General features: G+C 41.1%; 1 protein-coding gene and 1 long non-coding RNA gene across 2 annotated transcripts in view; one reads left to right on the top strand and one right to left on the bottom strand.

Moving 5' to 3' along the window:
- Positions 1–6180, bottom strand: part of LOC143934173 (uncharacterized) — a 37872-nt gene extending 31692 nt beyond the window's left edge. Inside the window, exon 1 of the long non-coding RNA XR_013263222.1 lies at positions 6093–6180. This is a non-coding gene — a long non-coding RNA (uncharacterized LOC143934173). The remainder of the gene's footprint in view (positions 1–6092) is intronic.
- MYBPC2 (myosin binding protein C2) overlaps positions 1–12449 on the top strand; it is a 161249-nt gene extending 148800 nt beyond the window's left edge. Inside the window, exons 27-30 of the mRNA XM_077457557.1 lie at positions 590–726; positions 2623–2809; positions 5988–6030; positions 11683–12449. Of these exons, the coding sequence (XP_077313683.1) occupies positions 590–726; positions 2623–2809; positions 5988–5998 (335 nt within the window). The 3' untranslated portion in view covers positions 5999–6030; positions 11683–12449. The remainder of the gene's footprint in view (positions 1–589; positions 727–2622; positions 2810–5987; positions 6031–11682) is intronic.
- The last annotated feature ends 2974 nt before the right edge of the window (positions 12450–15423 follow it).

Raw genomic sequence — 15423 nt, 5'->3', positions numbered from 1 at the left:
CCACATTTAAAATATTGAATCAAAATAGCAGCTAGAGAGTGTGCAAAGGCTTTTGAAATAAAAAAATAGGCAAGACTGCATGATCTTTTAGAAATCTTTTTTCAAGCACATTAGCTATGTCGTTCTCCTGTTTCAGATACTATGGATAGGCATATGTGAGGAAGCTGTTTTTTATAATCATAAACAGTCATCTCAGATAAAATAATGTACATTAGTCATACAGAAATCCAGAATAAAATTAGTACTCTTGTTCTGCAAAGCTGGAGTCTTGTGTTGAGTTCTATACTAAATCCATTTATTGTTTTCAGTATGTTTATGTGGATTTTCTTGTATAGTCCAACATTTTCCTGAATATATCTTTGAGTGTAGTAGTAACATTAGATTTTAAAATCTCCTTTTAGGAGACAGCTAGAGGGACTGAGGTTAATGTACTTTAAAGTAAAGTGTTACAGAAGTTTTTAGTATTTAGAAAGGAAAACATGCTAACAATACAGTAACCATTATACCCCTTTTCCTTTATATTATATTTTGTTTAAAAGGATATTATTATTATTTTTTGCTATTATGGTAATGTCTTTCTTTTCCCCAGGCCTGATCTATAAGCCATCAGACTATAAAGAACAGGATGTTAGCATGGCTCCGAAGTTCCTTACACCCCTTATAGATCGCTGCGTAGTGGCTGGATACAGCACAGCATTGAACTGTGCAGTTAGAGGTTATCCAAAGGTACGTTATTGTCTCTAGTGAAAAACCATAGCGCTTAGGTGATATGCTCTGACATACCCACAGGTTTATTTTAAAGTTTCAACCCTCTCGAAACTGATACATTTGATTTCGGTAACAAGGTTAACTTCGTCAAACCACCTAATTGTTGGAACTTGAGACAAGCCCCAAGTTCCTAAGTCTGCACAGCTGCCACAACCATTGCATTTTGATATGACAAGGCATACAAAAGGAAAAGTGGGAAGGCCCAGCACACAAAAGAAGAAACAGAGGCAGAAACTATATCAGACTACACAGTCTATGGTGACTGTGCACCTCATATCGTCATATTATTGATATGCTGGTCTATATAGGCAATATCTTCATTTAAAGGGATTGTAAAGTTCATTTTTATTTTTTTTTAAATAACAAACATGTTATACTTACCTCCACTGTGCAGCTCGTTTTGCACAGAGTGGCCCCGAACCTGCTCTTCTGGGGTCCCTCGGCGGCTGTCTCTGCTACCTCCCGCAGGTACTTCTCACATTCATGCGAGCTCCCTCGCATGGAGAGAAGCATCTGTGGGCGCGCTCCCGTGATACAGCCGGCGGCTATAGCCGCTCGCTGTATGACACGGCCCCGCCCCTCGGCGCTCCGCGTCAGTGGATGTGATTGACAGCATCGCGAGCCAATGGCTGCGCTGCTTTCCATCCATCCACTCCAGCCAATCAGCGGCCAGGCTGAGTGGTGAAGAAGGATGGCGGGGGCGAGCGCGGGATTTTCCAGGGGTGAGGTAAGTAAAACGGGGGGGCTCGGGCGCAGGCAGTGTCAGATGTTTTTTCACCTTAATGCATAGAATGCATTAAGGTGAAAAAACATTTACCTTTACAACTCCTTTAAGTTTCTTAGGAAAGGATCAAGCAGGGGTGTAACTAGAATTCATGCCCCGAAACCCCCTCGTGACCTCTCTCTGATTGATCTTAATGAAAAAGTATGCCCAAATCAAGGACAGGCAGCAGGACAGCTATTAACATAGTCAGTACACTACTAGGGATCAGTGCTGCGAACAAAAGTTGCTAGGTGAAGAGCAGCAGTGCAGGGAAATTATTATATCCTTGAAGTATATCAATGGACATTTTTTGTTGTCTTGGAAGAGGTGGAAAAGGATTAGTATCATCACCTGCCACCAGATCCAGCATGTCACTTGCCACCATTGCCTCCCGTCAGATGCAGCTTGTCACTTGCCACCAGATGCAGCATGTCACTTGCCACCCTCACCTGCTGCCGGATGCAGTGTGCCATTTGCTACGCAAAGACTGCTGCCAGATGCAGTGTGTCACTTGCTACCCATAGCCTGCCACCAGATACCGGACTCCCAAAGAACTGTTCTCCCTGGGTAGTGGATCTCTTGGGGTCCAGATCCCTTCAAGGTTAGCTCCCTCTGGGTAGTGGATCTCTTGGGGTCCAGATCCCTTCAAGGTTAGCTCCCTCTGGGTAGTGGATACCTTCAAGGCTGAAGAGACCGTTTAAAATCCTTCAGACTTTAGGGGGCTGGACTGTAGCCAGCGGGTGCAGAAATTTTCCTGGCATCAGTGCAAGTAAATATTGCCATATTTGGTATCAGGAGAGGGATTACTTTCTGGTCTTTACTTTCCTTGCACCTTACTGGGTATTTTTTACAAAGTAAAACACCCTTTTTGCTTTTAAAGCTAATATCATCTGAATTCAAGAAGACTTTGTCAAATGTTATGCATCTCCCAATGTTCACAGTTGTGTTCATTAAGTCAAGTCATGATTATAAATGTAGTTGCATGTTTTGTTTTTTTTCTATCATAGAATTGTGGGTTTTCTACGTATGCAAATTAAAGCCACTGTATTCAATTAAAGTATCAGATGTGTTCTCTGTTTCTCATTTTACAGCCTAAAGTAATTTGGATGAAGAATAAAATGGAGATTAGAGATGACCCTAAATTCATCATGAAACATAGCCAAGGTGTCTTGACACTGAACATCCGCAAACCAAGCCCATTTGATGGGGGAACCTACACCTGCAGGGCCATTAATAATCTGGGAGAAGCTGAAGTAGTTTGCAAATTAGAAGTTAAAGGTATGTGTGTTTGAGCGTGCTTCTTATTTTCGGGTGGAGGTGGGCCCCTTTAAACACAGTTTTCACTTTTCGGCATGATGAAGGATATATGGTATCATTACAGAAAAAGAATTAGTGGTTTTGGTGGAATGCTGGAGAGCCAATAATAACAAACATGTTATGCTTCCTTGCTCTGTACTGTGGTTTTGCAGAGAGCAGTTCTGATTATTATCTTCTCAGGTCCCGTGCCAGCACTACTGGCTCCTTTCCCCCCCGCCGAATGCCTCCATAGCAAGCCACTTGTGCGTGCTTGCTCCCAAGCCCCGCTCTTTGTGTCCATAAGTGGGGCAAAGCTTTGCCCCTGTTCCCTAGTCACTAGCTGGGATTTTGGCTCCCACTGCTGCATCTGAGCCAATGAGAAGGGAGAGAGCCGATTACTGGATTGAGATTGGGTTCAGGTATGTATTTAGGTGGGGCTGCTGGAAAAGATGCATGCAGAAGGTTTTTTACTTTCCTGTATTTTTTTTGCAGTAAGGTAAAACCTTTCTGCCTTTACATCCACTTGTTTTGGATGTGTAAGAAAGTTAGGATGACCACCAAGAGCTGTGTATTTTATTTTTATTTTTTTTTTTTTATTGTAATGTTGATACAAAGTATATCACAGGCCCCTTTATAAGAGCTGGTTCACATTATGCGATACGTTTTTGGTGCTCTACATTTTAGGCAAGTTTTACATGCATTTAGGTGTGCTATTATTGAACTCAAAAACCATGTGCTTTGATGAAAGCGCATCAAAGATGTAGTATACAGAACTTTTTTTAATGCACTGCACATAAAACACACAGGTGTGAATGGAGCCTAAGCCATGTTTCGCACCTGAACATTTTGTAGTTTAAAGCGGAACAACAAATCCGTAGCTTTCAAACCATGCCTATTGGCCACATGACCATTCAGGCACCTGTAGCTTGATGCCCTGCAGCTCAAAAAGCTACATGAGCTACTTTTGTACTATTGAAACAGAATGGGACAATTCTGCCCTCAAAATATAGTGCTTCTTTACACAACATTTTTAAAAGCTGCTAAAACTTGGTGAGGCTACACAAACAAACTGGAATGCTAACAGTGGATCTGTGTATTCACTGCATTTGAGATTTTTGGGAAACTTTGCCATCTAGTGTCCATTATTGTGAACAACAAAATGATGCACAACATCTAATGGACTGACAGTTACATATAGTTTTTTTCTGAGGTTAGAATTTTAGGTGAGCATATTCTGTTTAAGCTGTTTTTATTCAATCAAGCATTTAATACACCATCATGTGTTCAACTTACTTCAAAAAGTACAAATACGATTCATTTAACACTCAGTGATCCGTAAAAAGAGATTAAGAGACAAAAACAATTATAATCTCTATCATCAATTCTTGTGATGGATGATGATTAAAGTAAAACCTGAACAAGGAAAAAAATATTATTTGGAAATTATGGACACTAAGTGCCTGCTGTGTTGCAATAACCAACCATAAGTTTAACTGCACTCAGTACAGCTCCCTCCCCCAGTACAGCTCTGTCTTCTCAGTACAACTCCCCCCTCAGTACAGCTCTGCCCCCCCCCGTTACAGATATACCCCGTCAGTACAAAACTGCCTCCTCAGTACAGCTCTGCCCCCCATACAGATCTAACCCCTCAGTACAAAACTGCTTCCTCAGTACAGCTCTGCCCCCTGTACAGATCTACCCCCTCATTATAAAACTGCCTCCTCAGTACAGCTCTGCCCCCCGTATAGATCTACCCCCTCAGTATAAAACTGCATCCTCAGTACAGCTCTGCCCCCCATACAGATCTACCCCCTCAGTATAAAACTGCCTCCTCAGTACAGCTCTGCCCCCGTATAGATCTACCCCCTCAGTATAAAACTGCTTCCTCAGTACAGCTCTGCCCCCCATACAGATCTACCCCCTCATTATAAAACTGCCTCCTCAGTACAGCTCTGCCCCCCGTATAGATCTACCCCCTCAGTATAAAACTGCCTCCTCAGTACAGCCCTGCCCCCGTACAGATCTACCCCTGCAGTACAAAACTGCCCCCTCAGTACAGCTCTGCCCCCGTACAGATCTACCCCTCATTATAAAACTGCCTCCTCAGTACAGCTCTGCCCCCGTACAGATCTACCCCCTCTGTACAAAACTGCCTCCTCAGTACAGCTCTGTCCCCATTACAGATCTACCCCCTCTGTACAAAACTGCCTTCTCAGTACAGCTCTGCCCCGTACAGATCTACCCCCTCTGTACAAAACTGCCTCCTCAGTACAGCTCTGCCCCCCGTACAGATCTACCCCCTCTGTACAGCTCTGCCCCCCCATACAGATCTACCCCCTCAATACAAAACTGCCTCCTCAGTACAGCTCTGCCCCCCGTACAGCTCTGCCCCCCCCATACAGATCTACCCCCTCAGTACAAAACTGCCTCCTCAGTACAGCTCTGCCCCCTGTACAGCTCTGCCCCCCCATACAGATCTACCCCCTCAGTACAAAACTGTCTCCTCAGTACAGCTCTGCCCTCCGTACAGCTCTGCCCCCCCCCCCCCGTACAGATCTACGCCCTCGGTACAAAAGTGCCTCCTCAGTACAGCTCTGCCCCCCGTACAGCTCTGCCCCCCCCATACAGATCTACCCCCTCAGTACAAAACTGCCTCCTCAGTACAGCTCTGCCACCTCAGTACCACTTTCCCCCCAGCACAGCTCTGCCTCCTCGGTACAGCTCCCCCCCCCCCCCACCTCCCAGAACTCCCCTTGTCTGCACCCCTGGACACTGATAGGGAACAATACAAAATCCTCTCCCACAAAATAATATGTCAGCTGTTGCTCAGCCTGGAGTTTATAAATGTTTTTAAACAAAGTATCATAATATATAAAGTTGAAAATCATCAGCTGAAAAAGAGTCCATCACGTCTTTGTATATCACACTGTCCTGAACAGATAGTTCAGTATAAACAAATAACATCCAGTGACATTGTTAATAAAACATGTAGAAGTAAGAACAAAAGCAAACATAACGAGATGTTAGTGAGAACTGTCTTCATTTAAAAATCATGGCTTGTTATACAGCTCATTTGCCGGTTTTGGCTTCAACCCATAACTCAGTTGCATAAAACATGATGGTACACAGCTGCTGAATTAACTTTGTTTTCTCTTTACAGTTCCCCAGTAAAATGTTTCTTGTTACCATTTATAAAAGTTATGGTGAGTATATTGTGCAAATGCAGTATTATGTCCAACGTGAGCTAACAAGACCCGTAACTAACCTCCAAACGACCAACTCCAAGCATCTGGATGCTTTGTTTGTTTTTATGTTCCTTCTTAATCAAGACATTTCCTTAACAAAATTCAAATAAGAGAAAGCAAGCTGGAACTGAAAAGCACCTGTCTGGCAATGATTTACCAGCCTTTTCTATAATGGTCCCATTTGTATTACTCAACAATGGCCCAGAAACAAGCTTCCTAGTGTCCATCTATGGGCATCTAGGGAAATAAAACAAAACACTGGAATTTTTTTGTTTGTTTGCAACAAATCTTTTTTGAGGCAGTTATTGTTGCTAAATTAGTTGGCTCCTATAGTGTAACCTGTCCTTTTTTTATTTTACATGCAGAGACAATAACGTCTGAAATTTGATAGTACAACCCCAATTCCACAAAAGTTGGGAGGCTGTTTAAAATATACATGTCAAATTTAGATTTTCAAAAATATTTCCCCAAAAATATTAGAAACCTGTCAGCTTATAGTGTACTTACCAAATGGAATTATGTGATTTGATTGAATTCACTAGGGATGAATACCAGATCAGGCTTTATATGTGCCTCTGATGGAGAACTTTTGTTCTTCATGGTTTTACAGTACAACAAGGGGTGGGCAGGAGGGACAGTTGCCCTGGGTTCAATGGTTAATTGCAGGGATGTGGCCACCCTGGCCCTAACTCTAAGGGAAGGGGAGAGGGGCTTAGTTTGGCATCTTTGCCCTGGGCACTGGATGGCCTTGTCCTGCCACTGGGTAAAACCATGAAGAACAAAGGTTCTCTATGAGAGCGACACACAAAGCCTGATCCAGTATTCATTGAAAAGTAGACATGTGCACACTGAAATATTTTGTTTCGGAATTTCGTTTTCGTAAATTTTGTTACTCCCAAAATTCTTTTTTTTATTTATTTTGTTTCGTTAAAAAATGCATTCATTCGAAAATCTGAAATTATTAAGGTCAAATCTGTCATTGAAGGCTTATGGTATCTGTCGAATGTTCTAAGAAGATTCGACGGAGAAGCTAAACTGTACGATCCCGCAATCGTACATTTCCGGTCGAATGTTCCGCCTGCAAGCTATAGTAGAATTCTAAAGTTGTATGACACTAGTAATAATTATATTTATTAATTATTATTACTAGTCAACCAACATTAGAATTCTTCTATAGCCTATGGGTGGAGAATTTGACCATAAATGTCCGCTCGCGGCGACTGCTTCGTCAAATCTTCATGTTGAATCTTTTCTCTCTATGCCGAATAATCTTGGACTAATAGAGTTAGGCTAGGCATATTCAACCTTTTTTGCTATTGTCTCTATAATGTCAAAATCTTTTCTCTCTATGTCGAATCTTTTCTCTCTATGTAGAATAATCTTGAACTAATAGAGCTAAGGTTAGGCACATTCGACCACAGGTTCGATGGACACAGATCGCTATTGTCAGTGTCATGTCAAATCTCCTATCTATATCGAACTGTTGTCGCAAAAAAAACAAAAATAAAGCATTTATTTATGTCGGCTCTTTCGGTTTTCTGATTCTGGACGTTCGTTATCGGTTGTTAAAATGATAACGAAAAATACCTGAAATTCGGATGAAAATGCATTCGGACAAAAACGAATGCACATGTCTATTGAAAAGACACAAGGAAGAGGCATCTCTGGGTGCAGACACAGGACAAGGTTTTAATATAGATAAAATTTACAGGCAACTCACATTTTCGTGGTTAAAAAAAAGGCATTGGTCCCAACATAGGAGGTATTGTCAGTGCAGTAAGTCCGTTCCTGCTGTGTGGGCACTTCCAGGCTTGCTGCAGACACTGCTAAATGGTCGTTGGCTGGCCATAGTGGAGGTATAATATTACATGACATTATTTTATTACGTTATCTCTACTGTGCATATATTATATATGCCTATACAGCACATTACTTAACCTTGCGGGATATTTATTGTTCTAGTTCTCTGTGCCTTTTACTTGTATATTGATCCAGTATTCATCCCTAGTGAATTTAATCATATCACATAATAATTCCATTTGGGAAGTACACTATAAGCTGTGAGGTTTCAAAATTTTTTGGACATTTTTTCATACTTGCAAGTGTTTTGGGATTTGTGTATACAAATTAAAGAGGAGCAGCTCAAAATACTATCACTGACTTCTAACAATAAAGTACTTACCAGTGCATAAGAGTCCAGCGCTATCTTCCGGCAGCTGGTTCTTCATACTGCTGCAAGTATCTGGCACCACCATTTTGGACATAGGAGCCGACTGTCACCGGGATCACACGATGCTATGGAACTGGTCCTGCAGTCTCTTGAAACACGTGACATGTACCAGGAGACTGCAGGTGGAGGCGTGGGGACTGAGTGTGCCTAAAGGGGTTGTAAAGGTAAATGTTTTTTCACCTTAATGCATTCTATGCATTAAGGTGAAAAAACATCTAACAATGGCGGCGCCTCCAGTCCCCCCGTTTTACTTACCTCACCCCTCGAAAGTCCCGTGCTCGTCCTCGACTTCCTCTTCACCACTCAGCCTGGCCGCTGATTGGCTGGAGTGGATGGATGGAAAGCAGTGCAGCCATTGGCTCACGCTGCTGTCAATCACATCCACTGACACGTAGCGCCGGGGAGCGGGGCCGTGAGATACAGCCAGCGGCTATAGCCGCTGGCTGTATCACGGGAGCGCGCCCGCAGATGCTTCTCACCATGAGAGGGAGCTCGCATGAACGTGAGAAGCACCTGCGGGAGGAAGCCGAGACAGCCACCGAGGGACCCCAGAAGAGCAGGTTCGGGGCCACTCTGTGCAAAACGAGCTGCACAGTGGAGGTAAGTATAACATGTTTGTTATTTAAAAAAAAATTTTTTAACTTTACAATCCATTTAAATGCACGTTGTTCTCGCCTAGGCGAGAAGTAAGAAAGTGGCATTTGTGTACCTGTCCAAAAAAGAGGTACCCGCACGCCGTATAAAAAATATCAAAAGTGTTAGGGATGGGAGTAGGAAGTTGAATAAGCAGCACCGTCACTTTTGAGTGAAGGTTCACTTTAAGGACATACTTTTTTTGGTCTGTTTGCAGTCCTGTTTTTAATTAATCCTGCACTAGTTAAGGATCTGTATTTGCTTCAGTGCTTTGACTGCAGTCTGCCAAGCCCCATAAACAGAAGTAGAATAAAGAGTTTTGTTTATCTTACTACCGCCTTTATAAGTCTTCCCATTCTGCATCCAGACCCCCCTTGCTACTCCTTGTTCCATAAATTAAATATATAATGTTTTTTATGTGTTTTTTTATTGTGTTTAGGACCAAAGAGTGCACAATCCTAAATCATTTTCATTTATTTTTAATATATTATTGTTACATAGGCCTAAATTGAAAGGATATTAGCTTATACACAGTGCAGAATGGATTGAAAACATACTCTTTCGAGTTGAACTCAAGCTTAAAATAATTTATATAAACTGTTAAATGTTTAATTATGTCCTGCACACATGATGACACCAGATATTTGAGGGCTTGAAGGTTTCAATTGAGAGCTGACATAATGACACTGCTATCTGTGGCAGATGTCACCATAGACTGTCTATGTCCAGGGCCAATCATGTGCAGGTAATTGCTGAACTACAAGCAATTGGCCTCTAATAGCTACAAAAACTGTCAGCCTCCTATTGCTTTCAATGGAGAAACCTTCTGAAACTAATCACAGGGAATCCCAGCTAGGTCTCCTGCAGATAATCACAAATGGCCCCATTCACAAGTATGAATGGAGCCTAAGACCAATTCATCAGGGGCAGCACAGTTATTTAGAGGTTATCACTTTTGCCTTGCAGCATTGAGGTTCTTGGTTTGAATCCCAGCAGGATACTACTTTCCTGGAGATTGAATGTTCTCCCTGCTCTTGTGTAGGGTTCCTTGATTTCACACTCAAAAAACATGCTGGTAGGTCATATCTATATCTACATTATATGGTCAATCAAAAGTATTGAGATGCCTGTCTTTACACGCACATGAACTTTAACTGCTTAAGCCAGGGAAGATTTTACTCTCTTCATGATCAGAGCACTTTTTGCGATTTGGCACTGTGTCGTTTTAACTGATAATTGCACGGTTGTTCGATGTTGCACCCAAAACAAAATTTACGTCCTTTTTTTCCCCCAAATAGAGCTTTCTTTTGGTGGTATTTGATCAACTCTGCAGTTTTTATTTTTTGTGCTATAAACAAAAAAACGAGCCACAATTTTAAAAAAAAAGCAATATTTTTTACTTTTTGCTATAATAAATATCCCCCAAAAATATATAAAAACATTATTTTTTTCCTCAGTTTAGGCCGATATGTATTCTTCGACATATTTTTGGTAGAAAAAAAAATTAAAATCGCAATAAGCGTATATTGATTGGTTTGCGCAAAACTTTAGCGTTGACAAAATAGGGGATCGTTTTATGGGATTTTTATTATAAATTTTTTTTTATTAGTATTGGCGGCGATCTGCCTTTTTTATCCGGACTGCGACATTATGTTAGACACATTGGACATTTTTGACACTATTTTGGGTCCATTGTCCTTTATACAGCGATCAGTGCTATAAAAATAGAGTGATTACTGTTTAAATGACACCGGCAATGAAGGCGTTAACCACTAGGGGGTGGTGAAGGGGTTAAGTGTGTCCTAGGGAGTGATGCTAACTTTGGGGGGGAAGGGCTACAACACACAGGAGAGTGATCCCTGCTATCGATGACAGAACAGTGATCTCTGTCCTGTCACTAAGCATCTCCCCATTCTACCTCTCAGCTACATGATTGCGGGCACCCGGCAGACATCGAGTCCGCGGGACCCGATGTCACAGAGACTGCTTGCCCGCAACAATGCTTCTTAAAGGGGACGTACCTGTTCGCCCTTTTGCCCACCAGTGCCATTCTGCTGACGTAAATCGACAAGCAGTTAAAAAAAAGATATGGATGAGCGAATTTGGGGTGGAGGAACTTAACTGGCCTGTACAGAGTCCTGACCTCAACAAGATAGAACATCTTTGGGATGAATTAGAGCGGAGACTGCGAGCCAGGCCTTCTCGTCCAACAACAGTGCCTGACCTCACAAATATGCTTCTGGAAGAATGATCAAACCTTCCCATAGACACACTCCTAAACTTTGTGGACAGCCACCCCAGAAGAATTGAATCTGTTATAGTTGCACAATATTAAACCCTACATGCTAAGACTGGGACGCCATTAAAGTTCATGTGCATGTAAAGGCAGGTGTCCTAATACTTTTAACAATATAGTGTATATGTATGCATGTGTGATAGGGACTTTAAGCTAACCATACATGGATCGAAATTGGACTGCATAAGTGCTGCATAAATTGTTGGCGCTATATAAATACCTGTCAAAAGTAAATACACAGAGAAGTTCCAAACCTTTGAGCAGTGCTGCCTATCTTATCAGAAAACCAGAGCAGGTCTTTCAACTTTAGAAAATAATTAAATTAAAGCTGATAAAAAGACATTGTACTTTCGCTTTAATGTTACTTTATGAATATTTTTGACTCAGCCAAATATGTCAAGTAAGAAAGTAAATTCATTTCATTTTGTTTTGGTTTGTATTCCCTATGCAGGCTTGGGATGAGTCAACCGCTGGCCTTCTACACCGAAAACTGCAAAGACAACAGCGGAGCAGTGTCTACGTTATCCTGCTTGTTGTATTATGTCATTTGTGTTACTTTGTTTTGTTTGTAGACTTGAACACATCAGAAAATCCTAATGGTTTTATAAGAACAAGCTGTTCCAGCCTGAGGCTAAACACAGAAAGATTCACTTTTACTCACAGTAAGGTCTCATGCACTTTGGACGTTTTTTACTGCAGCTGTTTTTTTACTTCAGACATTTTTTCTACAGTCAATAAACTCCCCATCATTTTATCCTATGTGTCCATGCACACATAGGCTGTTATCAGCAGGTTTTGGCTGGGGCGTTTTTTGGCATTTAAAAAATAAATAAAAAATCTGTGGGTTCGGAGAGGAGTTTTTCAGCTGTTTTTAGCTCTAACATCAAAAAACGCTGATAAACGCTCAAAAGCGCAGCTCTGCATTTTTTTTTTATGTTTTTGAAATAAAAAAAATAAAAAACACGAAAAAACTCTAATAAACGCTTAAAAAAGCTGTTGCAAAAACTTTAAAAAACTGCAAAGCTACTGGCGTTTTTATAACGTTATTTTAACGTCCAGTGTGCATGAGGCCTTATAATAGTAGGGGGGAGTCGCACCTGAATCGCCTGTATATTTCTCGGGAAGATAGAGATAGTTCCCAGCTCAGCTCCCCTCCCCAAGATCTACAAAGTCAAATTAAAGGAAAACTTCAGTTTTGGTAAAAAAAAAAAAAAATATATATATATATATATATATATATATATATATATATATATATATATATATATATAATATATATTATGCATGTGTATATATATATATATATATATATATAAAATGTATTTATTTATTTATTCTGTTGCAACCAGCTATGATTCTCTGAAACTGAAAAAAATGGCAATCATTGCTTAATATATACAGGATTATCATCTTTCCTGTAGATCTTTCAATGTCTTGCACAGTTTATAGGCATCACCTGCGATGTGCTTAGCTTTTCTGAACTGAGAGGTGTTTGCGCAGGGTGCTGCACATCTACAAGGATCCACAATGTGTCACCAAGACAGGAAAATCTTTCCAACAGGGACACAGCCAGGTAGCAAAGCAAATTTTTTTCACTAGAGTGGCATAGAGGGAAAACCTCTTTTAGTTATCTACTACGGTCTGGATTTCCATTGGGGAGATTTGTATTGCCAGGAGAGTAAGCGAAGGCACAGTAGGCAAGTAGGGGCACACATAAAAACCTGAAAGTGTTTCTTATTCCTCCCCATCCTGACTTAGTCCTGGTTCACACCTCTGCCTTTTTTTTTGGTGCTTTTTGCAGAAATCCATTACAGTTCATTTAACAGGGTTTACTAAGGGACACATTTGCATCTATGTTTTTTTCAGCCCCTGCATTTTTGGGAAGGGCCAGGGAATTTTTTTTTAATGCACAACTGCGCTTTTTTTGCTTTTTTGTACAAAAGACTTTAATAGAGAAGATGCAGAAAAGCATGTAGTGCATTTTGCCGTGATTTTGATGCGATTTGCATTTTATAATCTGCCCAACAACAAACTGGCCAACAAAAAACATAAAAAAATTGTTTGTGCAGAAATGCAAAACGCACAGAAAAAAAGCACTGCAGAAACTAATCAAAAGTAAAATGAATAAGTGTGAACCAAAAGTTTTTATCTGTTTTGGAATTAGACTTTGCTAAAACTGTAGTTTTCCTTTGATCCTATTGCTGCATGTTTTATAAAATCCAATAAATGATTAAACAAAGAATCCAACGGAGATGTTGACCCGGCCATAATGGTTTTGGCAGGTGGGTGAAGCCATGAACACACAGGCAAGGATCCTGCTGCCAAAGTTCTATAGAGATCTAAGGCAGTAGATAATTTATCCTGCTGGCAACCACCCAAAACTAAAGCCTCAGTTTAGCTTAGGCCTTTGTAAAAATTGTAGTTTGTTTAAATAAAGCTGATTTATGTTCCATCAGATTCAAATTATAATTGTCTAAAGGTTGTAAACAGGCTGCTGTAATTTGTTTATGCTATCATTGTGCATTCTGGCTGAGAAAAGCTGTAGATGGAAAAATTGCAATAGATTGGATCACCCATGTTTTTAAGTCCTTGACCTAACATTTTTCTGGGAATTTACTACTGTGTTTAATTTTCAGAAAATATGGCTCATATTTCTGTAGAACTTAAATGATTGTAAGATTGTTACTAACATTTATGAACAGACAGTGAAAGCACCCATCAGCCACGTATCAGCTGTCTAATGTCAGGTGAATTTTTCTGATTGGTTGTCCTGACTTTACTGAACATTTGATCCTGTTTACAACTTTCCTGTCCCATATATTGGCTACTGAACCATCAATAAACAGTATTGTATCATCTACTGGCAATTTTGGTGAGCTCTTTTCTATCTAGCATAAAGCCAGTGGTCACTAACAGGAGTAAGGGCTCGTTTACACCAGAACGTGGTAAGGGAAACCTGCATTCCATACAAGTCTCCTGCACCGCATTGAAAAACGCACTGGGGGTGTGATCTGCTGAGAGTGTCAATGTATTCCTAACATAAGGTGACCAGGTTTTTAAAATGAAATCCGGGGATTTTTTTTTTTTTTTACTGGTAATGGCTCCAATCAGTGACTCTCTGCCCATCACCGCCTGCCTCACAGTATGTCAAGTCTTACTCTCCAGGCCTCAACTACTACTGGGTGGGGAGCAGAGGAAGATCACTCTGCCAGGGAAGGCAAGGAGATAAGCAGGCAGGCAGCTGGCCGGGACTTGAGCCAAGGCAGAAGAACATGCAAGCAGAGCTGAATGGGCATGTGCCCGAAACTGAAGAAATATTCCCTCTGCTCTGACCAGCACATGGTCATCAGAAAGGGGCACAGATAATGGAAAAAAAATACACACCCCTAAGCTAGTAGGAGTGGCGGAGCGGAGGTGTGTAATTCTGATTTTTTATTTTTTATTCTGCACTGACTGTCTTTGAAATTGCCCCAGTCCCTATTCAAATCCAATCCGGGGAAAAAACAGGGACAGACTTGGTCCAGGGACAGTGCCCTCAATCCGGGGACTGTCCCCAGAAACCGGGGATGTCTGGTCACCCTATCCTAACAACACCCAAAATGCAGATTACAAATGCAGTACATTTTCCTGCACCAGATTGAATAGTACTGCAGTACTATGCCATCTAGTGCAATTTGTTTAAAAAAAAAATACTGCATGCACTGTTTTTGGTGCGATCCAGTACAATTTCAGCCCATTAAAATGAATCATCACACAGAAATATAGACCATATTCCTGTGAGACTCAGGTGTAAACCAGCCCTTAATGCTGATATATTGATTGAATAGATGCTGGCTATGGAATCGTCCACTGGCATCCTACATATGTTGGTGACCTCAATAAGAAGATACTAGCTGGTCTCAACACCTTCCTCACTGAAAGAATTTGCTAATGACACAAAAAAATCCCAGTAATCCTTAAGGAGGCCATACATAGATCAAAATTCAGCAGGTTCAGCAGTCACCGGGTGAATTTTCAGTTCCATAAATGTGCAGGGAGGTTGTACAAAATGTTATATAGCAATAGACTTCTGGACAACCACCCTGTTGGTTTTCCCTGCTCAATCAGCGTACCAGTGCTCATTGGGGGAATTTTGATGGTGGGGGAGTCTCTTCACTGTCAGAATACAATAGCTTAGCGGGGAGGATTCCCT

Source organism: Lithobates pipiens, unplaced genomic scaffold (genome assembly GCF_037356315.1).
Source record: "Lithobates pipiens isolate NorthernLeopardFrog02 unplaced genomic scaffold, aLitPip1_a1.2 Scaffold_27, whole genome shotgun sequence".
Classification (NCBI taxonomy): Eukaryota; Metazoa; Chordata; class Amphibia; order Anura; family Ranidae; genus Lithobates; species Lithobates pipiens.
This window is presented reverse-complemented; position numbering and strand designations above follow the sequence as displayed.